The sequence below is a fragment of the Loxodonta africana genome, chromosome 13, assembly GCF_030014295.1.
Source record: "Loxodonta africana isolate mLoxAfr1 chromosome 13, mLoxAfr1.hap2, whole genome shotgun sequence".
Classification (NCBI taxonomy): domain Eukaryota; kingdom Metazoa; phylum Chordata; class Mammalia; order Proboscidea; family Elephantidae; genus Loxodonta; species Loxodonta africana.
In genome coordinates, this window is record NC_087354.1 from 7,463,251 (window position 1) to 7,487,588 (window position 24,338).

The 24,338-nt window shown below is 39.2% G+C and overlaps 1 protein-coding gene across 4 annotated transcripts in view; it reads left to right on the plus strand.

Moving 5' to 3' along the window:
• NIPA2 (NIPA magnesium transporter 2) overlaps window positions 1–24,338 on the plus strand; it is a 37,107-nt gene that overhangs the window by 4,086 nt on the left and 8,683 nt on the right. For 2 of the 4 annotated variants that reach the window (XM_064296205.1, XM_010600208.3), the window contains exons 2-5: window positions 5,613–5,844; window positions 7,268–7,324; window positions 17,712–17,802; window positions 19,664–19,824. In XM_064296205.1, the coding sequence (XP_064152275.1) occupies window positions 5,706–5,844; window positions 7,268–7,324; window positions 17,712–17,802; window positions 19,664–19,824 (448 nt within the window). In that variant the 5' untranslated portion in view covers window positions 5,613–5,705. The other 2 variants (XM_064296207.1, XM_064296206.1) reach the window with 2 other exon arrangements.

Sequence of the window (24,338 nt, forward strand, 5' to 3'; positions counted from 1 at the left end):
TAGTGGCTGAAGGCTGCTGTATTATTTAAAGGCTTGTTAAGTTTATTTTGCTTGCCATCGCCTCCTGCCTTGGCACAGTGGTGTATAGTTCCACAAGTGAGCATAGAGATCAAAATGAAAAGCCAAAAAAAGTTCATTCTAAAAAGGCTTATAAATCAAATTTCCACCATAACTGAGTGCCTTTTTTCCCTTCATTTTTTGTTTTTAAAATTTTCTTGTGGCAAAATATATATAACAAAAATTTTTATGATTTTAACCATTTTTAAGTGTATAATTCACCACCAGTGACACTGATTTCATTCACCATGTTGTGCAGCATCACAGTTATCCATTTCCCAAAGTTTTTCATCACCCCAAACAGAAACTAAATGAGTGGCTTTTGTGTGGAAACTTTTTGCCGGGTACTCAGTAGTTTATCTTAGGATAAACTTGAATAAATTGAGAATTACACTTTAACATACATGCACAGAAAAGAAAATATCTGTGGACTGGAATTGTTGGGAATATATTTGTAGCAGAGCTTGAAACGTGACTGGTCTTGAGCAAAGATCAGGCTTTAAGTGAGGGTGGTTGTTGCCCATTCCGACTCATGTGAACCCCATGTGTGCAGAGTGAAACTCCTCCAGATGGTTTTCGAGGCTGTTACCTTTCAGAAACAGATTGCCAGGCCACACTTCTGAGGTGCTCCTGGGGGGTTCAAACTGCTTAACCACCCAGGAACTCCCTAAGAGAGCTAGTGATGTATTATCAGTCGTGGAATGGAGGGGAGGTCCATCTGATGGGAGCCAAGATTCTGTGTTGGGAAATTAAGTGGATAGGAAAGGTGTGGCCTGACTGTGTCTGCTCTGGAAAGCTGTACACGTATGATTGACCCAACTGGGCGCCTTAGGAAATCAGTAAAAGATCCCTATCTATTATTGTGTGTTTGAAGTTTCCCTTAATAAATAGATAAAAAGGAGAGGAGAAAATAGATTTTGAATAACATCATGAAACTTTCTGTAATAAATGTGGAGAAGATTAATATACAAGAATAGTAAAATTAGGGGCAATGGCCTTAGGATAAAATGAATACAGTTTTGTTGTATATATGTGTGGTAAAGTGAGTTTCTTTATGTGGTCTTCTGTCTAGGTTCTTTGGAAAAACAGTTGCGAGATTTTTTCCCCCTAATCCCTGAGGAGTTGTTACCTTTGCCCAAATTCTTTGGAGAAGCTACTTGGGGGACCTTTCAGGCCGTTTTCTATGCCAGAGCATTGTAACTTTTGCCCAAGGAAGAAGTGGGTCTCTGCTGGCAGGAAATGTTACTTTTGTACAAGACCTGAGTTGATTGACAACTCCTGGGCTTGTGATACTCTCAAAATGATTGGCTGGGCTACAGTCTTGCAAGGGATTGGTTGATTTACTATTCAAATAGTGGCTTGACAATCCAACCAATAGGATCGAGTGACTTGTGGTCTACCTAGGGGATTGGGTGGTTCTTGGTCCTGCTAGGAGGGCTATGACTTGAAATTGACAAGGAGTTTGCTTTTATAAGTAGCCACTGCACAGAGGTTTTTTTGGAGTGGAGCGGCAAGGAGGGTACCTCAAGACCAAGAAGAGCCTGGGGCAGAGTGGTCTGGACCTGGGGTTCCTGTGAGGCCAACTTCCTAAAAAGAGCTGTAATAGGGGTCAGGGGCTGTAATGCAGTGAGGAGCCTGGAAGGGGCCTGGCGGTAGAACCAGGTGTGACAGCAGAAAGCAGCTAAGAGCTGAATGGCCTGCTACCTTGCCCATGAGTTGGGCCAGTTGGCAGCAGAGAGGCAAATGGCGGGTGGCTGAAGGCGGAGAGAGGTGTGCACACCTGAGAATGTAACTGAACGAGGGTTCTTGTCCTGTCCTATTAGATGATTGAAATAAGATGCCACACTACCAGTTGCAAGAGAAACAGGAAGTGGAAATTTATTGTTTGTGCAAACAAGGAGCAACATGGGGCCTAGCAGCCAAAAGACCACGTGCTCCCAGCCCCCTCCAGTCCCTAGGGGGTGGGATTGGCACCCAAAATCTGACACCCCCATCCCTCCCATGTCCATATTTGGAGATCCAGGTGCTGAGTCCTTTGTAAAGAAAGGGAACTTTCACTTTACAAATGGGCTCGGATGCAGCTGTATGGAGGTATGTCTGACCTCAAGGAACTAGCTTTGTGCTAATACTGATTCTTATCCCTCATGAATTTAGATGATTCCTTTGCTGCAGTACAACATGTGACTTGCGTGCAGTGAAAGTTAACGTGTCAATCGGTATTAGTAAATTAAATTATGCATTTGGTATGTGAAAGTCAGGTTCACGTGAGTAAAGTCTGAATTTGGATTTGTGAAGCTGTCGTTAAGCTGGGATTAGAATTGTAAATAAATCTGACTGATTTCTGGGTATCATCTTTGTAGATAAATAAAGTTCTATTTTATTGATTCCAGGAAATTCAGACTATATTTGTTCAGTTCAGACCTTCAAGATTTATGAACCATGGAACTTTAAAAAATTACAGGGTCACTATGAGTCGGAATCGACTCGACGGCAGTGGGTTTGAGTATAGTTAGAAATATAAGTGCCAAGTTGTTAGTTCTTTAGTAGAACTTGCATGATGATTAAGAACATTGTTTCACGAAGATAATTGTTAAAAGGGTGATTTCTATGTTGGATGATGTTAAGGGTACTTTTATGAAAGTGAAGTAATCTTTACTCACTGGAAGGATATTCATACCAAATGTTTAGTAGCTAAGTTTATAACTCCCATTTTTCTGGACCTTATAACCATTATCCTTGCATTTTTACTTGTATCTAGTACTACCACTTCCCAGGGTACTTCAGTAATTTTTTACAGTTCTAAAGTTTATAGCCTATAAAACAGTTCTTTAGGACCTGTTATATATCATTCCATTTAAGTATATTCACCCAGAGAACATATATTAAGACATATTTTGAGACTGCCAAACAGCTCTGTGCACAGGATTAAAAGGTGAGTAATGTGCATATGCCCAGGAGCTTATAGTCTAGTGAGGAGACTATAAACAAGGGTAAGTCAGTCATTTAGGGTGTGGTGTGAACACCGTGTGTCTGAGGTGTAGAAATTAAGACTTTCCCTGAGAGACTTAAATATCTTGTTACCTTTGCCTCCCACATCTTCTATACTTAACATCTGTATACACACTGATCGTGTCAGTCGATGAGGCTCTACTGTCTAGAAAACTATTCCACAGGTATGCTGAAGTTAAGTTGAGGCTTGAGGTTAACGAATGTTTGGCACATAAAGGACTGAGTCTCCAAACTCCCCACCTAGGGCTTTTCTCATGGTATCATTTTGCGTTAGGAGTGGCTTTGGAAGGGCTGGGGATACTTTTTCAAATCCTTTATGAGACAGATCAATTCTGGGAAGGTTTCAGGTGGACATTTGAACTCATTTGTGTTGTATGTGACTGATACAAAAACAGAACACCTTTCTGACTTGAGTGTTGTATCTTTTCACGTTTCAGTATTCCCTTGTCCTAGATTGTGGGGTGACCTTGTTTATAGGACTTGCTAGTGGTTTCCATCTGGCATCTTGCAACTTTTGAGCCCTGCAGGGTGTGTTTTAAAAACATTAACATGGAAATGTTCAAATGTATACAAAAGTAGAGAATAATACAGTGGATTCCTGTATACCCATCAGCCACCTTTAACAGTGATCCCATTTTTCGTAGACAATTTTTGGTTTTTCAAGAATTATGATGGAAATTTTATATTACACATAGTAATACTGCTCGAGTGTGTAAGTTAGCTATCTTAGTGACGTATAGCAATAAGCATTTATGATCGTGTTCACAGGTCTCTGGGTCAGCTGGAATGACACTGTTCGGGGCATCTCTTTCTTCTATAATCAGGTTGCTAAAACCAAACCCATTGCTGTTGAGTCGATTCTGACTCATAGCAACCCTATGGGACAAAGTAGAACTACCCCCATAGAGTTCCCAAGGCTGTGGTCTTTACAGAAGCAGACTGTCACATCTTTTTTCTGTGGAGAGGCTGGTGGGTTTGAATTGTTTAAGGGCATATCCTTCACCTGATAATGTCAAGAGTGCAAAGGGGCAAGCAGAACTGTGGGGGCCTCTTTAGTTTTAGGCTTGAAACTGGCACCCTGTCACTTAATGCCTGCCTCCCATTGGCCAAGCCAACCCCCAAATCAGTGTACTGTTCTTCTCATGGAAACGTGGAGGAACCATAACCTACTGCAACATGTGCATCAAAGTACTGGCACTTTTCTGTTGTCTGGAATGATGTCAACTGTTGTGATGATACTGTGTTTACCATCATAGTACTTACTACCCCGTGTTTGTGATTGCGTCTTGTCTGTCTCCCCATTGAAGGCCAAAAGCTCCTTGAGGGCAGGCAGTGGATGGACACAAAACACACAGCATATGTTTAGTAAATACTGTTTGCGTGAATGGATAAGGTAATTAAGAGGCCAGGTGGATAGATTACATTGTTTAGTTAAGGGCCAAGGTCTCATAACCTGAAGAAAGGAAAAACTTGGTTAGTTAGTGAGGGCAAAGCGATCCTAGTTGAAATGCAGATTAGTTCTGGGACTAAATAGTTAAGTTGTGGGACTAAAGACCCTAAGACTTACCAGAAAATTGGGCTGGCAGGTAGTTGTGAACAATCATAAAACTTGCTGCTAAATACTGTTTTTTTTTTTTTTTTTCTGCTATCCACATTTTGCGTTAGTTCATTTTTCAGCAGAGTTCATAAGTTGGCCTTTTGAAAAAAATTTTGCAGTCTTCTGTAAGCCTCTACTTTTTATTCTAGACTTGTTCATTAAGCCCTCTAGGTGCTTTTGTCCTCCTGTTCTCAAAGCCCACCAGTACTGTACCCCACACCTCTGGCAAACATTTATCTACTAGAATTGTCATCCTGTGCTAACAAAATAAAATTAAAAAAAAAAAAAAAACTCAAACCCTTTGTCGTCAAGTCGATTCCGACTCATAGTGACCCTAAAGGACAGAGTAGAACTGCCTCATAGAGTTTCCAGGGAGGGGCTGGTGGATTCAAACTGCTGACCTTCTGGTTCGCAGCCGAGCTCTTAAACACTGCGCCACCAGGGCTCCCCTTCTCTATATACAACCGCAGGTAAGGATTAAACTATCATATGCTCATAACCACATGTGTTTCTAAGAAGAAAATGAAAATGTAAGGGTGAGAAATTTTTAGCTTCTCTGTATAGATTATTCAAGGACATGTTTGTGGAATTGGTAAATGTGTTTACAAGCTGCCTTTCTATATTGTTATGACTAATTTTTCATTCTGTAGAATTTTGTTATCAACAAAGTTTTATTACTATGGACTGTCATCTAGAACTGGAAATAATTTCTTCTGTGTAAAACCAGAGTTCATAAACTCATTCCAAACATTTTATGTCACTGTCCTATCTTTTGCCGTGGTGGAAGAAATAGATTGGTGTTAAATTTAAATAGTAAATATATTTATTTATTGATAGTAGTAATAAAAATGTTTTTCCTTTATGAGAAGATAAATGGAGTAAAATTTTGGCTTGCATGAGAGCTGTCATGATCATTCTATTAAAAAATCTCCTATTTTTTATTGTTTAGATTTGAAGACTGTATCATCCTGCCATCAATACCAGCAGTTTTTCTGTTCTGTGATCAATGTGGCTCACAGGGACTTCTTAAGTAGTAAACGACATGAGCCAGGGGCGTGGAAAGTATGACTTTTATATTGGTCTGGGATTGGCTATGAGCTCCAGCATTTTCATTGGAGGGAGTTTCATTCTGAAAAAAAAAGGCCTCTTGCGACTTGCCAGAAAAGGCTCCATGAGAGCAGGTAGGTTCTGACTTATTTGGCTTCTGAAATGACATCAGCGTTTGCCTGTGCACTCAGCTTCTTTGGCTGGAGAAGCCCACGTTTTTATTCCTAGTGAGTATATTCAAAACTTTGAACTGTGGAAGAGTTCTAAATGTTTACAGAGAGTCATAAATTAATTTTGTAGTGAGAAAAATAAAAAAATGAGATGTCAAAATAAGTTAACTACTCACTCATTTAGTTAGTTGCATTTTTTTCTTACCAAATTGCAACAGGGGCCAATGCCCGGTTAGCGTCCAGCCTTTTCTTTAAATGTTGGTGTGTCTGCAGAGAAGAAAACAGGGGTCCATTAACAGAAATTGGAACTTTGTTGAAGGCTAAGATCCTTTGTTCGTGATAGTTGAACAGCAGTAGGAGGAGTTCTGACTTTTACTTTAGACGTTCTTCCTGATGGTCTCAGGTTGGCAGGAAGGACAGAGAGGATTTCCTTGGCCTGAAGAGTACCCATATCAGTGAACCTTTGAGTGCCGTAGGTTGTTCTGCCAGAAATTGGTGACAAAATCAAGTCCCGTAGGGAGACTGGGCACGATTGAACCCTACTCTCACGACAGCTTCCAGTGTCCCAGTATTGCATTATGTCTGCTCTATCCTGCCTCTGCTTCACTTCTAGACCTGGTTCTGGCCTCATGGGAATACATGCTTTGGCAGTAAAAATACCACTTTCTCTTTTCTTTGCCACCTCTATCGGTAAACTTAATTAAGCAATCTTAAATCAGTAGTCTTTACTGGCATTTAGTGGGTGGAGGAGAAAGTGTTGGCATCCCCTGCATGTTCCCCCAGATCCGCTTATTTGGTTCTAAGTTGTCCATGATGGTTGTGATTAGCAAAAGATTCATTCACATTGGTTTTTTTCTTTTGGACAATGGCTTCCTTACTTCATTAGTTCGGTTGAGAGGCAAGCCAGGGAAGACAGTAGAATGTTCATCGTGACGGCAGCCCCAGCCTGTGAGCAGTGCTCGGTCAGCCTGATCAGCACAGGGGCGTATGCTCCAAGGTGGCTGCGTCATAAGTGAGCTCACCAGACTTAAATGTCAGACTCATTCATTGGAAGTTGGGGCTGCTACTTACTGGTTTTTTTTCTTTACTTTGTGTATTGAAGCTGAGTTTACAAAATTAAAAAAAAAAAAACTGAATATAAGATTGATTTAATTTCTTTACTCAAGAATACAGCAGAAACCTAAGTATTTTTTAACATTCTTATGATCCTCATATCCCCTTTTCCCAAGATAACCATAAAAATATTATCTAAGAAATTCCTTTATGCAGTCACACAGAAGCCTTTAGTCAACAAATGAGATTTTAAGATCTGTCAATACTAATAGCTATGATGATTTATATGAGTCTGATAAATTTTCAGAAAAGTGAAGTATTTCTTCATTTACAGGTCAAGGTGGCCACGCATATCTTAAAGAATGGTTGTGGTGGGCTGGACTGCTGTCAAGTATGTATAGAGATCATTTCCAGAAAATGTTACGGTTGTGGGTTAAAGTATTTGCATATACTAGTACAGTTTCATATTACTTGGAAATTTAAAAACTGAATAAATACTGTGAACAAAACTATTGATTAAATATTAATGAACAGAATTCAAAGTATGTAAAATTTAAACCTATAAATGTCATTCAGTAGTTTAATAGTTTATTTAATTTGAATCAAAAACTTACCATCTGATTAAAATGTGTCTGATAAACATGTGTTTTTTAAAATTCTCCATTTAAGAAGGGAATTTTGAAAATGAAAGATTCTGGAAAACACCCTGTTTTTAGTTCCTCCTTCTCCAGTGGTTCTCATTACAAATTGAAAAGGGGGTATGTATTTGATAAGATCGTCCAAGCTTATTTTTACGATTACCTTTTAAAAAGTACTTGGAAGAAATGATCCTTAAGGACTCTGAGTCTTCAAAGTATTCAGGATTATATAATTATGTAAATATTCTATGTTAAACTTAAAAATAGTTACTAAAACTTGGTGTAGGGGGAACTTTCTAAGCTTAAGAGCAATCGAAGAAATAGAGACAATAGTTTTTACTTTTCGTTCAACAGATATTTATTGATAACCTCATATATGCTGAGAACTCTTTTAGGTGCTAGAGCGAGACTAGTGGGAAAAACAACAAAACTGAAAAATCCTTACCTCCTTACCAACATGAAGCTTACATTCTAAGTGGGAGGCAAACAGTAAACAAGACAAGTTAAAATGTGTACGTGTTAGTGATAAATGCTAAGGAGAGGGATTAAGTAGGGAAGGGGGATGTGAAATGGAGGATAGATAGCTATAAAATTTTAGATAGGGGACCAAAGAAGACCTCTGAAAATGTAACATTTGAATAAAAGATCTAAAGGAAGTGAGGGAGCTAGTCATATGGATATTGGAGGAAGAACATTTTAGATAAGAGGAAACAGTAAATGTGAAGGCCGTGAGGTGGGACCATGCCTGGCCTATGGTGTGGTAGGTGGCCTGCAAGATGGCCTCAGTGATTCTTACCTCTTGATAGTCACACTTTTGTGTTATCTTCTCTTATGCCGAATCAGTGTTGGCCTGGTGTGATCAAAGAATAGCCAGATGCTGTCGAATCCATTCTGACTCATGGCAACCTCACGTGTGTCATTGTAGATCTGTGTTCCTCAGGGTTTTTAATGGCTGATTTTCCAGGAGTAGATCTCCGAGCCTTTCTTCCGAGATGCCTCTGAGTGGACTTGAACCTCCAACCTTTTGGTTAGCAGCCAAATGGTTAATCATTTGCACCACCCCAGGGACTTGGCACCATCCAGGGGCTGCAGTCAAAGAATACAGTGGAAATAATTATATATGATCTCTGTTGCTCATAAGAGGTGCCACAGCTTCTGCCTTGATCTCTTAGGTCACTCTGGGCAAAGCCAGTTGCTGTGCTGTGAGGATGCTCAAGCAGATCTGTGGAGAGGTGCCCAGGCTACAGCTAGTACTCACTTGCCAGTCATGTGAGTGAGCCACTTTGGGAAGACTGAGTGAGAACTACTCATTGAGCCCTTCCTGAACTGAGTCAGCAGAAGCCATGAAAGATAATAAATGGTCATTGTTTAAGTCGCCAAATTTTTGGAGTGCTTTCTTATGCAACATTAGATTACTAAAAACCTCATGAAACATTTGAGGCAAGTGTGGCAGTAAGGGAGTGAATGAGAGGGGAGGCAGAGGATAAGTTCAGAGAGGTAATGGGGGGCCAGATTATGTGAGGCTTAGTAGGTCTTTGGAAGGACTTTGACTTTAATGTTAGTGAGATGGGAGGCTCTTGAGCAAAGAGGTGACACAATCTGATGTAAGTTTTAATAGGGTCTCCCTAGCTGCTGTGTTGAGACTACTGCCCAAGGGCAAAAAACAGGGTAACAAATTAGGAATCTATTGTTGTAATAATCAGGTAAGATGTGACGATAGCATGGACCAGGGTACTTATTTGCAATGAGAATGGTGAAAGTGGTAGAATTCTGGATATATTTTGAAGATAGAACTGACAAGATTTGCTGACTGACCAAATGTAGGGTATGAAAGAGAGCAGTCAGGGATGACATGGAGGTTTTTAGTCATGCTACCTGGAAAACTGAGTTGCTATTAACCACAGGGTAAGAGTGCCAGAGGACCTGGTTCCTGGGGTGAAGTGATACCAGGAGCTTGGTCTAGATATGTTAAGGTTTGAAATGCCTGTAACGTATTTAAGTAGATGTGGCAAGTTGACAGTCAGATATACAGGTCTTGAAATCCATGAAAAGGCCCAGGCTGGAGATGAAAGTTTGAGAGTCATCATTAGTATTTAAAGCCACAGGATCATCTAGGAAATGCATCTAAATAGAAAAAGAAGTTCAAGATCAGGGACCTGAGAGTTCGGGAAGATGAGGAGGAGAAGTTAGAAGAAATAGTAGCCAGAGGGTAGTTATTTGGTATCATGGAAGCTAAGTGAAGAAAGTGTTTGAGGGCGCAGTGTTTGAGTGCTCATTTGTGTCAGATGGTGCTGACGTAGAGTAAGAACTTTGAGGGTTGAAAAATGACCACCGAGGTTAGCAATAAGTTCTTGGTGACCTTGAGAAAAGCGGTCTTGGTGGCAAAACTGTATAAAATTTTCAAGTCTCCAAAAGCAATGTTGATGGTTCTGGTAGTGGTGGAGTAGGTAATTAATTAACATTCCTATTGAAAACAAGTTAAAAAGCTGGACAAAAATATAAAAAGCATTTTCTTGAGAGCATCAGAGGACTAATATAGTAACGAAGAATTACCTCCACAAGATCAAGGAAAGGATTAGAACTCAGAAGGATAAACTGGAGGCACTTTTACTCTAGAGTATTTGCAGACTCCGGAGGAGGCAGCTGAGGGATAGAGTGAACCTTTGAATTGGACTAAGAGTCAGAGACTGCTGCTGCCAAGGATAGGAATCCTGGTGAAACACCCCCAGCTCTGGACTGTGACTCTTGAAAGACTATACCTTGGGAATGAGGTAGAGACTACACAATTTCTCATCATTTGGGTAGACCAGATAACCTCAAACCTTGGTCCTGAATTGCTAGTGCTCTCTGGTACCTGGCAGAATAAAGCAAAAATTCTCTCTTATCATCGGGGTCTTAAATTGTTTCCACAAGTAATTTTTCAAATAAAATGTCCGGGGGAAAAAAAGAGGCACATGAGATTAAGAAAAATTAGCAGAAGAAATCGACCCACAGACTCTGCAGTAGAGGCCATAAAACAACTGAGCTTACTGTAAGGAACTGTAGTTCCAACATTAAACTAGAGTTATTTGGGAAAGTATCAAAAAGGATTTATATAATTGAAAAATTCAACAGTAAAAATGAAGTGACTGGATGTAACAAAGCTGAAGAGAGATTTAGTGAACTGGAAGATAATTTGTAAGAAATTATCTAGAATGAAGCAAGCAGACACAAAAGGATGGAAGATATGGGTAAGAACAGGCAGGGTCAGATTAACCAGTAATCAAGGTACTCATGGGGTTACTTGTATTTACTTACTGATCTGTAGTGCACAATTTCACATTTGAAATTTCACAGTTTCAAAGATGTGAAAAACAAGTGAAGTTGTATACTACAGGATAATAAATAAAGACAAGCAAGCCCTGTGTACCTTGCTTATTGGGTAAGCATAACCTTCCCTGAGTAAGAAGGTTATGAAACTTAGACCTCAGCGAATAATTTGAGTTCCAGAACAGGGAAAGACAAAAATAAAGGAGCAGAAGCAATGTTTGAAGAGGAGATGGCTGAGAATTTTACAGAACCGAAAAAATCTTACTAAACCACAGATTAAAGAAGCCCAGCAAGACCCAAGCAGAAGCTCTGAAAAGAAAACTTGGACGTGGATACATTATAATAAAACTGCTGAAAACCAGACATACTATTTTAAAAGCAGTTAGAAAAAGCTAGAGGGCCTGCAAAAGGGTGATGAATCGGTAGCTGATTTTCAACATTGGAAATTGAAGACCAGGGAACTGTATCTTTGAAGTGTGAAGAACACAGTTGGCAGTAGAATTCTCTACTCACTGAAAATACCCGTCAGGAATAAGGACTAAATGAAGATAGTTTAGACAAAGTGATAACTATGTTAAAGCAGATTGAAAGAATTTCTCCAGAAGGAAGTTTAGAGGTACAGAAAGGAAAGAAACAGTTGATGAATATGTGAAGGTGAATAAAGTTGAACGTTAATGTTAGATTTGACAGGTCAAGGATACCTGTTGTAATATCTTTGGTATGTAGTAAAAGAATAGAATGAGTGTATAGCTTCCTAATTAATTGAGCAAAGAATGAAATTATTATTTTTTTTTAAGCAAGAAAGGTTTATAGAACAGGCGGGACAGATAGCACATAAGAAAATGGAAATAATGAGAAATCTGGACTTTGTGAAAGTTATTTACTTTATGTCATGGATAAATAGGAATGGGGGACTATCCTAGAGGAAAAGAAACATTGCATCTAAATTCCTCGATTGAACCCTGGAAGGAACAAACTACCTCTAGGAGGTATTTTAGGAGCTACAGGGGAAATTTGAATTGTTTATTAAATTGTATTGGGGTTATTGTTATTTTGTTAGGTGTGATAAGGGTTTATAGCTAAGTAGGAAATACCCTTGTGTTTTTAGATGGGCATATTCCCATGATGTAAGTGAGATATCAGGATGTTTGTAATTTGTTAAAATATCTTACAAAAAGACATTTATCTTAAAGAGATTAAAAGCACATGTGTGAAAATGATGAGTTACATTTGTTAGATCTGGGTGGCTGTTATTTATATATATATTTTTAGAATATTTGAACTATTTCATTATTAACATTTACGAGTTCAAAAATAAAAGCAGCATCTTTTTAAAGGGATGGTATATTTAAAGCCAGATATATCGATAACTGTCTTACATGAAATGCTCCAGGTAAAAGGTAAAGGTTACCAGACTGGAATTCAAGCAAAAACCAACTATGTACTTTTTATAAGAGACATATATATTATATTTTTAGGTAAATAACACATGCCTTCTATGTTTACTTGCCAACTGTGCCCTCCCCCTGTATTTTCCTAAGCGCTGCTGTGCTGATTTTTTTTACATGTTGCTGTAAACAAAATTAGCATAGTGCGCTTATGAAAATACCTTAAAGGGGAGGGTGCGGTTGGCAAACAAGTGTAGAAAGCATGCGTTATTTGTGCAAAAATACGGTACAGCATAAGGATATGGAACGGTTGAAAGAGAGGGATAGAAAAACCTAACAAGAAAGTTGATATTGCTGTTACTGACATTAGACAAAATGTACTTGGAAGCAAAAATCAATGCTAGAGATAGAGGGTTATTTCATAAATATAAAAGACTCAACTCATTGGTAGACTAAACAGTTCTAACGTCATTTAATAATGTTGTCACTAGGTGCCATCGAGTCGGTTCCAACTCATAGTGACCCTATATACAACAGAACAAAACAGTGCCTGGTTCTGCACCGTCCTTACAGTCGTTGTCGTGCTTGAGCCCATTGTTGCAGCCACTGTGTCAGTCTGTCTTGTTGAGGGTCTTCCTCTTTTTCACTGACCCTCTACCTTACCAAGCATGATGTCCTTCTCGAGGGACTGTCCGTCCTGATAACATGTCCAAAGTATGTGAGACAAAGTCTCCCATTCTTGCTTCTAAGGAGTATTCTGGCTGTACTTCTGGCTGCACTTTTTCTAAGACATATTTAATAGTATGACCTTGAAATACACAGCATAAATTGACAAAACAAGGAGAAATAAATAAATCCCAAATCATCAGATTTTAATATACTGCTTTCACTAGTTGATACAGCACGCGGAGAATAATTGTTAAGGTTACAGAAAATTTAAACAGCAGATTTAACATATGTCACTGGACTCAGCAACTTCAGAGTCAGTGCATATTGGATGCTTATAAAAATTGAACATTTGTTGGATCATAGAGCCCAAACCTAAAGCCACACCCCTGTCTGCAGAGTTGATTCTGACTCATAGCAGCCAGGTAGGACGGAGTAGAGCTGCCCCCATAGCGTTTCCAAGGCTGTAATCTTTCCAAAACATGTAAACCGCCATGTTTTTCTCCTGCAGAGTGGCTGGTGAGTTCAAACTGCTGACCTTAAATTTGCAGCTGAGCGCTTAACTGTTGCACCTCCGTGTCTCCCTCATAAAGCCAGTGTAGTGCTTTTCATAGGATTTAATGAGGTATTTTCATAGATCACTATAATTATGTTAGAGATCAGTAACAAAAAGATAACATGAAAATCCCATATGTGCAGAAATTAAGAAATACACATTTATGTAACCCATGGTTTAAAGAAGTCAGAATAGAAATGGAAAATATTTAAAAAATGTATTTACATTAGAAAATAATATGTTGGTGCCAAATGCAACTTATCATAACTTGTGGAATATAACTACTTAGAGTAAAATATATAGTTTTAGATACATATGATTGAAAATAAGAAAGATGAGGCATCTAATTAAAAAATTTTAGGAAAAGAATGGCAAAAAAAAAAAAAAAGCCCAAAAGTGTAGAAGGAAGTGAATAAAGGGAAGAGCTAAAACTGAGTGGAAAATTATTGAAGTCAACATTTTAGTCTATGATCAGACAAACGAAGCTGATAAACCTCTGGCCAACTAATCAGAAAAAGAGAAGGTGAAATAGCTAGTCGGTGTTTTGCAGATACTAATAGGATGTTATAGGGTTGCTGTGAGTTGGAATCGACTCTATGGTAGAAGGTTTTTTGGAAGAGAGTGTTATGAGCGGTTCCAGTAAATAGGAAAACTTGCATAAAATAGATTTCTATTTCTGTTGAAAAAGAAAACATCAAAATGGATATAAATAGAAAACCAATATACTCCTAACTTAAAACAGTTGAATCTGTATTTTAAAAACCTTCGAGTATGTAAAACCCTGGCCCCAGATGGTTTCGTTGGTAGGGCCTGCAGTCGTTACAGAAGAAGTCATTTCAGCCATGAGAAATGCTCTACTAGCAGGAAAGGTGTGTACTCCTGCACTCATTTTAAAAGGCTGGCATAACCTAAGAATAAAAAAGGAAAATTACAGCCCCAGTTTTGCTTAAGAACATGTATGTAAAAATCCTTGAAAAAATTTAAGATAATACAACATGAGCAAGTTAGATTTATTCTAGGAATGTACAGTAAGCCTAACTTTAGAAAACCAATCACTGTAATTTATCATGTTAACAAATTAAGAGAAAAAGTATATATGATCATTTTCAGTAATATTCAGCAACTATTCATGACTAAAAAGAGAAACCATTGCAAATTAGTACTTTTAAATGCATTTCCTTAATATATACAGAATTTTTAAAACAAAAAAGCCTGAAACAAACACAGTAAATACCTTGCTTAATGGGAAAACATTGAAAGCTTTCTTTTTTAGACTGGGAACAAGACAAATGAGCTCTTAAGCAAAACTGGGGCTGTAATTTTCCTTTTTTATTCTTAGTCAGGTTATGCCAGCCTTTACTGGAATTTCTAGCCAATGCAGTAAGACAAGAAAAAGGAAAAAGCTAGAAAGATTGGGAAGGAATATATAAAACTATTGTTGTTTGCCAGTTATATGGTTGTGGGCATAAAAATTCCAAAAGAATATACAAATACATTATGAAATTAAAACTTAGCAAGATTGCTGGATATAAAATCAGTATACAAAACTTAGTATTTCTGTATATCAGCAGCAAAGAAATGTTTAAGTGGCACTATCAGCATGTAGTATTTAAAAATAGGAAATACTTAAGAGGAATAATCTATCAAAATATGGGAAAGACTACAGGGAAAACTAAAACATTACCGAGAAGAAAACCTAAATAGAGGGTTATACCATGTTCATTGATTGGAAAGTTCAGTATTCTGAAACTGTCTTTCTCCATACTGATTTAGAGATAAAATACTATCTCTATGAAGACTGTAGGTTGTTTGGTGGTACATGACAAATTGATTTTAAAATTTATGTGGAAATAAACACTCCAGTAAGAGCAAAGATAACTCTTAAGACGAAGAGGTGAAAGGACTTGTTCTACAGATATCAAGACCTATTATAAAATTACGGTAGTTAGGTCAGTATGGTATTGTGCTAAGATACATACACAGACCAGTGGAATAGAACAGGTAGCCCTGAGACAGACCCACTCACAGTATATTTATGAAAAGGTAGTATTGAAGAGAAGTAAGAAAAAAGCAATATTCAGTAAATATTGCTGTAACAATTGGGTATCCATATGCGGGAAAAAAAAATTGGGTTTTTACCTCACTCCAGACATAAAAAAATCAACTCCAGGTGCTTCGTAGGCCTAAATGTGAAAGAATGCAAGAATTTAGGGAGAGAAAAAAAGAATTTAGGAAAAGATTTCTTAAACAAGTAGTATGACACAGTCATCATAAAGGAAAATTGTTTGACTGCATTAAAATTAAGAACGTCTTTTCCATAGAGTGTATAGTTGTCCTTTGGTATCTGCTGGTTGGTCCCAGGACTCCCTGTGGATACCAAAATCTACGTGTATATAAGGTGTATAAGGGTACTGTGCACATCCTCCCACATACTTCAGGTCATCTCTACATCACCTACAATCCCTACTACGATGCAAATGCTGCGTAAATGCTTGTTATACTGTCTCGTTAGTGAATAATGACGAGATGAGGCAAAAGCGCTCCAGCCATGAATGAGTGCTGGAGACTGAGGATCCTGAAATGGTGGGAGGCTACAGCAGAGTGTACTGACACACCACTTCATCCCTGTGGATTTGGGGTAGTGCTCAGCGTGCAGCAAATTCAAGTTTTACTTTTTTGGAACATCCTTCTTTTTTTTCAAAGATTTGTAATCTGTGGTTGGTTGAATCTGTGGCCGTGGAACTTGTGGATATGGAGGGCTGACTGTATTAAGAGAATGAAAAGGCAAAACTGATGTGTTTATCCTGTAAAAACTTTATGTCCAAAATACATAAAGAATTAAATCAGTAAGAAAACAAATAACCTAATAGCTGGGAAAACTTGAACAGATACTACACAAAAAAGAAAGTTCATGTGGCTGACGAAATGAAAGGGGGAAATGTGAAATGGAAGCACAATGAGATAATAGCACAACCCTAACAGATTAGCCAGTTTTTAACTCTGACAATATCAGGTATTGGTGAGTGTGAAGCAAAGGGCGCCCTCAGATGCTGGTAGTAGAAGTGAAATAACCACTAGTAAAGTGAATAACCACTTTGGAAAAGACCGACCCTTTTATCAGGTCATGTCCACCCTTGCATAAAATTCTCCAGTGACTTTTCAGCTCAGAAAAAACCCTTACTGTGACTCCCAGGGTCTTGTATGATGTGACCCTGGCTACCGCTCTGACTCACTTGTCCCTCTCCACCTTCGTCGCCCTTTAAACATGGCAGACCTTTTCTCGAGTCAAGGTTTTTTGTACCTGCTGTTCCCCTTGCTTGGAATGTTTTTCCCCCAGATAGTTGCATGATAAACTCCCTCATTTCATTTCAGACTGTTCAAAAGTGACTTCATCGGAGAGCCCTTACCTAACCACAGGATATAGAGTAGCATACCTTCTCCCCTTACCCTCACTCTGTTGCTTTCACTCTACGTTTTTTCTTCATAGCACACTTAACCATGTCACATACAGATTTTAATCTGTCTTCCCTCACAAAAGAAATCCTGGTGGCGCAGTCATTAAGCACTCAGCTGCTAACTGAAAGGTGGGCAGTTGGAACCCACCAGCTGCTTTGAGGGAGAAAGATGAGGCATTCTGCTTCTGTAAAGATTTACAGCCTTGGAAACGCGATGGGGTCTGCTCTGTCCTGTAGGGTCTCTGTGAGTTTCAGAACGACTCAACAGCCATGGGTTTTTGGGTTTTCCCTCACAAAAATGTGTTATGAGAGTGGTTGCTTTGTTTTGCTCCTGCCGTGTTTCCTGAACCTTGAATGGGACCTGGCACATAGTAGGTGCCTTAGGATGCGATTTGTGTATGAGTTGGGTCTTAAGAAAAAGAGGACCCAGTGAAAAAGACTTGGGAGAAGTCCCACATTTGGTTTCTCATTGATTTGTGTTTGTTGTCAAAGGATATAAATACCTACTTAAATTTTTTATTAGAAAACCTAAATGTAAGCATAAATTGGATTGCTTCAATTAAAATGATACATTTGTATTGTTCTAATTGATTTTAATGCTTTTCTAATAATTTACAGGGCAACCTTTACCCTTTTGAATTAAGTGGGAGAAAATACAGAATTAGATACAGTTGAAATGATGTGTAGATACTGCGTAAAATTCAGGCAGTTGCAATTTGAGCCTGTGATTCCTGTTTGAGAGTTTTTCTTTGTTATCATCTCCCAGTGGGAGCTGGCGAGGTGGCCAACTTCGCTGCGTACGCGTTTGCACCAGCCACGTTAGTGACCCCGTTGGGAGCTCTCAGCGTCCTAGTAAGGTAAGGACACTTACGTTTCATGTATCGCAGCAGCAGTCAGTATTTTAGTCTGTCAGATGCGCGTCACCGTCTCACTGTACGTGTTCAGCATGACTTACATGTGCACAACCTTGAGTTCCTGGGGGCCTGACCTGTGAGATGGCCCTCAACCTGATGGGCGAGTGGTGGAGTTTGGGATCTTGTCAGCAGCCCTTCATTCTTAGAGCGCATTCTCAGACTACTGCGTCTTTGAGTTCAGTTCACGATGAGGAGTGGTCCCTGCCTTTCCAAAGTCTGAGGTCACGCCCAGAATTGGTTACCTTTTTCTCACTAGATACTTCAAAAAACATTGCAGGTTATTTCAAAACAGGCTTAAACCGTGAATCAGAGGATGACGCCTCAAACCTATGACTTCACCTGGTATTGGTGAGGTGGCTTACAGTGAACGAGGAGAGTTTTTGGACAGTGGTTATTTAACATTAATCTAGATAACTGAGGTCCCTGGGTGGCGAAAGCAGTTTGCTTGCCTGGTGACCGAAAGGTGGGTGTTTCAGGTCCACCCAGTGGCACTGCAGAAGAAAGGCCTGGCAGCCCACTTCCCTGAGAATCACAGCCTAGGAAACCCGATGGGGCAGCACCGCTCTGTAACCTGGGGGGTTACCCTGAGTCATAATTGACTTGATGGCAGTTAATTCAATAGACCAGCTACTCAGTGCTGAGGAGCCCACAGTGGTTAAGCACTCAGCTGCTACCTGAAAGGTTGGCAGTTCGAACCCACCAGCTGCTCTGGGAGAAACATGTGGCAGCCTGTTTCCTTATAGATGACGGCCTTGGGAACCGTACGGGGCAGTTCTGCTCGGTCCTGGAGGGTTGCTGTGAGCCGGAATCAGCTCGATGGCAGAGTTTGGGTTTTTTTTTTTTGTTCTTTTTACATTGTGTGTAAGAGCACTGTATGCTCTTTAGATGGTATCCTCTGCACGTAGGCAAGCCTGCCAAAATGTGGGAGAAAATGCTTTTACGCTTTGCCTTATGTTCAGAACTAATACTAGTTCTAGTTTGATTGCAATTTTTTAAAGTTCTGAGTTGCACTTGTCAAGACATTTACTGTTTGACACATAAACACTTTGTCAGTTGGTGTTTGGTGAAGAATAGACTTCTTTTTTTTACTACAGACCGTGATTGACTGGGGGTCAGGTTGTGTGAAGGACTGGCCTTGAGTACTTTTTGCAAGCAGCTAAGACTTGTCCTATCTTTGTTATTTTAATATTTAGCCCAAATAAACAAATTGAAGTGGGGATTTTGGTTTCTGTTCCCAAAATTGGTTGATAGGTATTTTTATCTTTTTTTAAAACTACATATAAAGGGTTATGGTGTATTTCTTTACACTTAATTTTCTGTATTTTATATCATGTTTATAGGCTTATACCACATGTTCTTTTTAGATGTGAAAAAAAACTAGCTATAAAGTACAAAAATATGATAAATAATAGGCAAACTAGACTTACGAACAAATAAGAACGCATCAACCAATAGGGATAAATTAAAGTTGAACTTACTTTTAAGTGTTGGTTTGGATACAGATTCCTAATTAGGATGTAAATTTGTACAAACTGTAGCTCCTTTTTTTGTTTAAGTTTCTTAAAGTTTTAAGGTGGTAAATCATGATGGTTTTGTATATGATGAAGCAAGTGATGGCCTGGAAACTTTTCTTTCATGATTGTGTGTGCATTCTCTTTACCGGGACTGAAAACCAAAATCTTTGTACTCAGAGTGTTCTAGTTTGAGTTCAGTTCTTTAAACTCCAAGTTATGCTGATGTTTTAAAATGAGAAAACTTGCTGATTATGTTTTTGACTTTTTTTTTTTTTCTTTTACCATTTTAGTGCTATTCTCTCTTCATACTTTCTAAATGAAAGACTTAATCTTCATGGGAAAATTGGATGTCTGCTAAGTATTTTAGGATCCACAGTTATGGTCATTCATGCTCCAAAAGAAGAGGAGATAGAGACCTTAGATGAAATGTCTCACAAGCTAGGTGATCCAGGTAAGAAAATATAAAGGCTTCGTTTGTCTTACTGTATTTTACTTTTTAATTTAATTTTTACTTTTATCAAAATGTTACATGTACATAAAGAGGCAAATAGTTCTGCAAAGCTTATTATAAAAACTAGCAGTCGTTCTCCTCCCCTGCCAGCCTCTGGCACCTCGTTTCTTTTGTTTTCTAGCTTTAACATGTTTATATCGCTATTGCTTCCATCGCTTTAGGCATTGGCTTTACACTATAAAAGATGAATTTTTAGTTGTGTTGTTTAAATTATTTGTTTACATTATCATCACTACATGACTTTAATTCTCAGCTGTATTATGATACATCATAAAAGTCATACATTATGATTACTTTTCCTTTCTTGTATGATTTATGTTTTCCCTGAACTAATAATTATCTTCTTTTTTTAGTTTTCCATTCTGAAACTCTTCCCCAGATGTCTCATTCAGCTCTTTTTTTGTATTATTTTTTATTGTGCTTTAGGAAAGGTTTATAGAGCAAATTAGTTTCCCATTAAACAATTAATACACACGTTGTTTTGTGACATTGGTTGCCAACCCCATGATGAGTCAACTCTCTCCCCTTCTCGACCTTGGGGTCCCCATTTTCATTCGTCCAGTTGTCCCATCCTCTCCTGTCTTCTTGTCCTTGCCCCTGGGCTGGTGTGCCCATATACACTCGTATACGTGGTTGAGCTACGTGTATTACTGTTTGTTCTATGGGCCTGTCTAATCTTTGGCTGAAGAGTGAACCTGAGGAGTGAGTTTAGTACTGAGTTAGAAGGATGTCCGGGGGCCATATTCTCGGGGATTCCCCAGTCTCCATCAGACCAGTAAGTCCGTCTTTTTTTGTGAGCGAGAGTTTTGTTCTGCATTTTTCTCCAGCTCTCTCCGGGACCCTCTATTATGAACACTGTCAGAGTAGTCAGTGGTGGTAGCCAGGCACCGTCTAGTTGTGCTGGACCCAGTCTGGTGGAGGCCGTGGTAGTCGTGTTCCATTAGTCCTTTGGACAAATCTTTCCCTTGTGTCTTTTGTTTTCTTCATTCTCCCTAGCTCCAGACAGGGTGGGACCAGTAAACGTATCTTAGATGGCCACTCACAAGCTTTTGAGACCCCAGATGCTATTCACCAAAGTAGAATGTAGAACATTTTCTTTATAAACGACATCATGCCATTTGAGCTAGATGCCCCCTGAAACCATGGTACCCAGCCCTTAGCCCAGGAGCTTGATCCCTGTGAGAGTTTGGATGTGTCTGTGAAGCATCTGTGACCTTGCGTTGGTCAAGTTGTACTGGTTTCCCCAGTGTGAGTTTTTATGATAGTGGTCTTACACAGTATTGTCCTTTTGTGCATATTTCACTCAGCATGATGTCCTCCAGATTCATCCATGTTGTGAGACGTCCCACAGATTCATCATTGTTCTTTAATTGTTGCATAGTATTCCATCGTGTGTATGTACCATAGTTTGTTTGTTCATTCATCCGTTGATGGGGACTTAGGTTGTTTCCATCTTTTTGCTATGTGAGTAATGCTGCAATGAACGTGTGTATGCATATGTCTATCTGTGTGATGGCTCTGAATTCTCTAGGACATATTCCTAGGATTCTGATTGCTGGATCATATAGTATTTCTATTTCTAGCTTTTTAAGGAAGTGCCATATTGTTTTCCAAATGGTTGTAACATTTTACATTCCCACCAGCAGTGCATAAGAGTTCCAGCCTCCCTGCAGCCTCTCCAACATTTGTTATTTTCTGCTTTTTTGATTTGTGCCAGTAATGTCGAGGGTGAGATGGTTTTCTCATTGTAGGTTTGATTTGCGTTTCTCTAATGGCCAGTGATCGTGAGCATTTCTGCATGTGTTTGTTAGCCACCTGAATGTCTTTGGTGGAGTGTCTGTTCATATTCTTTGCCTATTTTTTAATTAGATCATTTGTCTTTTTGTTGTAGAAGTGTTGGATTTTCCTATAGATTTTAGAGGTTAGACCCCTGTTGGATATGTTATAGCCAAACTAATTTTCCCAGTCTGTAGGTTCTCTTTTTACTCTTTGGTGAAGTCTTTTGATGATCATAAGCATCTAATTTTTGGGAGATCCCATTTATCTAGCTTATCTTCTGGTATTGGTGCATCATTAGTTATGGTTTGCATCCTATTTATGCCATGTATTAGGGCCTCAAGCATTGACCTTATTTTTTCTTCTGTGATCTTTATTTAGGTCTTTGATCCATTTTTAATTAGTTTTTCTACATGGTGTGAGGTATGGGTCCTCTTTCATTTTCTTAAAGATGAACATCCAGTTTTGCCAGCACCATTTGTTTAAAAGATTGTTTTCTCCCCGCTGAATGGACCTTGTTGAAGATCAGGTGACTGCAAGTGGATGGGTGTACACTGGGTTCCTGGTTCTGACCCACTGGCCGGTGTGTCCGTCGCGGTGTCACCACCGGGCTGTTCCGACTGCCGTTGCTGTGTAGGAGGTCCCCGGGTCGGGTGGCACGAGGCCTTTTTGCTTTCTTCTTCTGTGATGCTTCACTTGCCTGGGGCCTCTTTCCTTTCCGTATAAAGTTAACGATTGGTTTTTCCCTTTCATTGAGGAATGCTGCCGGTATTTGGATTGCAATTGCACTGTATTTGCAGATGGCTTTGGGTAGAATTGTCATTTTTACAGTGTTGAGTCTACCTATCCATAAGCATGGTATGTTTTTTCATTTATGTAGGTCTCTTGGTTCCTTTTTTCTTAGTTTTTATTGTGCTTTAAGTGAAAGTTTACAAATCAAGTCAGTCTCATACAAAAACTTACACACACCTTCCTATTTACTCCTTGGTGCTCTCCCCCTAATGAGACAACACACTCCTTCTCTCCACTCTGTATTTTTGTGTCCCTTCAGCCAGCTGCTGACCCCTCTGCCCTCTTATCTGCCCTCCAGACGGGAGCTGCCCACATAGTCTCATGTGTCTACTTGATCCAAGAAGCTCAGTCCTTACCGGTATCATTTTCTATCTCATAGTCCAGTCCAATCCCTGTCTGAAGAGTTGGCTTTGGGAATGGTTCCTGTCTTGAGCTAACAGAAGGTCTGGGTACCATGACCTCTGGGGTCCTTCTAGTCTCAGTCAGACCATTAAGTCTGGTCTTCTTAGGAGAATTTGAGGTCTGCATCCCACCGTTCTCCTGCTCCCTCAGGGGTTCTCTGTGGTGTTCCCTGTCAGGGCAGTCATCTGTTGTAGTCGGGCACCATCTTGTTCTGGGCTCAGGCTGATGTAGTCTCTGGTTTATGGGGCCCTTTCTGTCTCCTGGGCTCATAATTACCTTGTGTCTTTGGTGTTCTTAGTTCTTTTGGTTTCTTGCAGTAGTGTTTTGTAGTTTTCTTTGTAGAGGTCTTTTACATTCCTGGTTAGATTTATTCCTAAGTATTTTATTTTTTTAGGGGTTATAAATGGTATTGCTTTCTTGATTTCTTTTTCATAGTTCTGTATATTGGTGTGTATGGAAATCCAACTGAATTTAGTATGTTTATCTTTTATCCTGCTACTCTTCTGAATTTTTCTGTTAGTTCCAGTAGTTTTTTCATGGAGTCTTTGGGGTTCTCTATATATAGTATCATATTATCTTCAAATAGGGACAGTTTTACTTCTTTCTTACCAATTTGGATGCCTTTTATTTCTTTTTCTTGGCTTATTGCTCTCATAGGACTTCCAGCACAATGTTAAATAGGACCATGTCTTGTGCCTGTTCTCAGGGGGAATTTTTCAGCCTCTCTTCATTAAGAGTGATGTTGGCTGTTGGTTTTGTTTAAAAACCAATTGCCGTCAAGTCGATTGCAACTCAGTGACCCTAAAGGACAGAGTAGGACTGCCGCATAGGGTTTCCAAGGAGTGCCTGGTGGATTCGAACTTCCGACCTTTTCATTAACAGCCAGAGCTCTTGACCACTACGCCACCAGGGTTTCCTCATTTTGTGTAGATGACCTTTATTATGTTGAGGAATTTGCCCTCTATTCCTATCTTATTGCGAGTTTTTATTAGGACCGGGTGTTGGACTTTATCAGATGCCTTTTTTGCATGGATTGCGATGATGATGTGATTCATTTCTTTTGTTTTATTTATGTGGTGGATTACGTTGAACCATCCTTGCGTACCTTGTATGAATCCCACGTGGTCGTGGTATATTATTTTCTAATATATGCTGCTGAATTCTATGGGCTAGAATTTTTGCATCTATATTCATGAGAGATATTGGCCTGTAATTTTCTTTTTTTTTTGCTTTCTCTTCATGGTTTTGGTATCAGGGTTATGCTGGCTTCATAGAATGAATTCAGAAGTATCCCTTACTTTTCTGTATTCTGTAATAGTTTGAGCAGTACTGGCGTAAGCTCTTCTCTGAGTGTTTGGTAGAATTCTCCAGTAAAGCCATCTGGGCTAGGGCTTTTTTTTTTGTTAGGAATTTTTTTTACCTCTTCTCTTGTTATGGGTCTGTTCAGATTTTCAACATCATTTTGTGTTAGTTTGGGTAGGTCA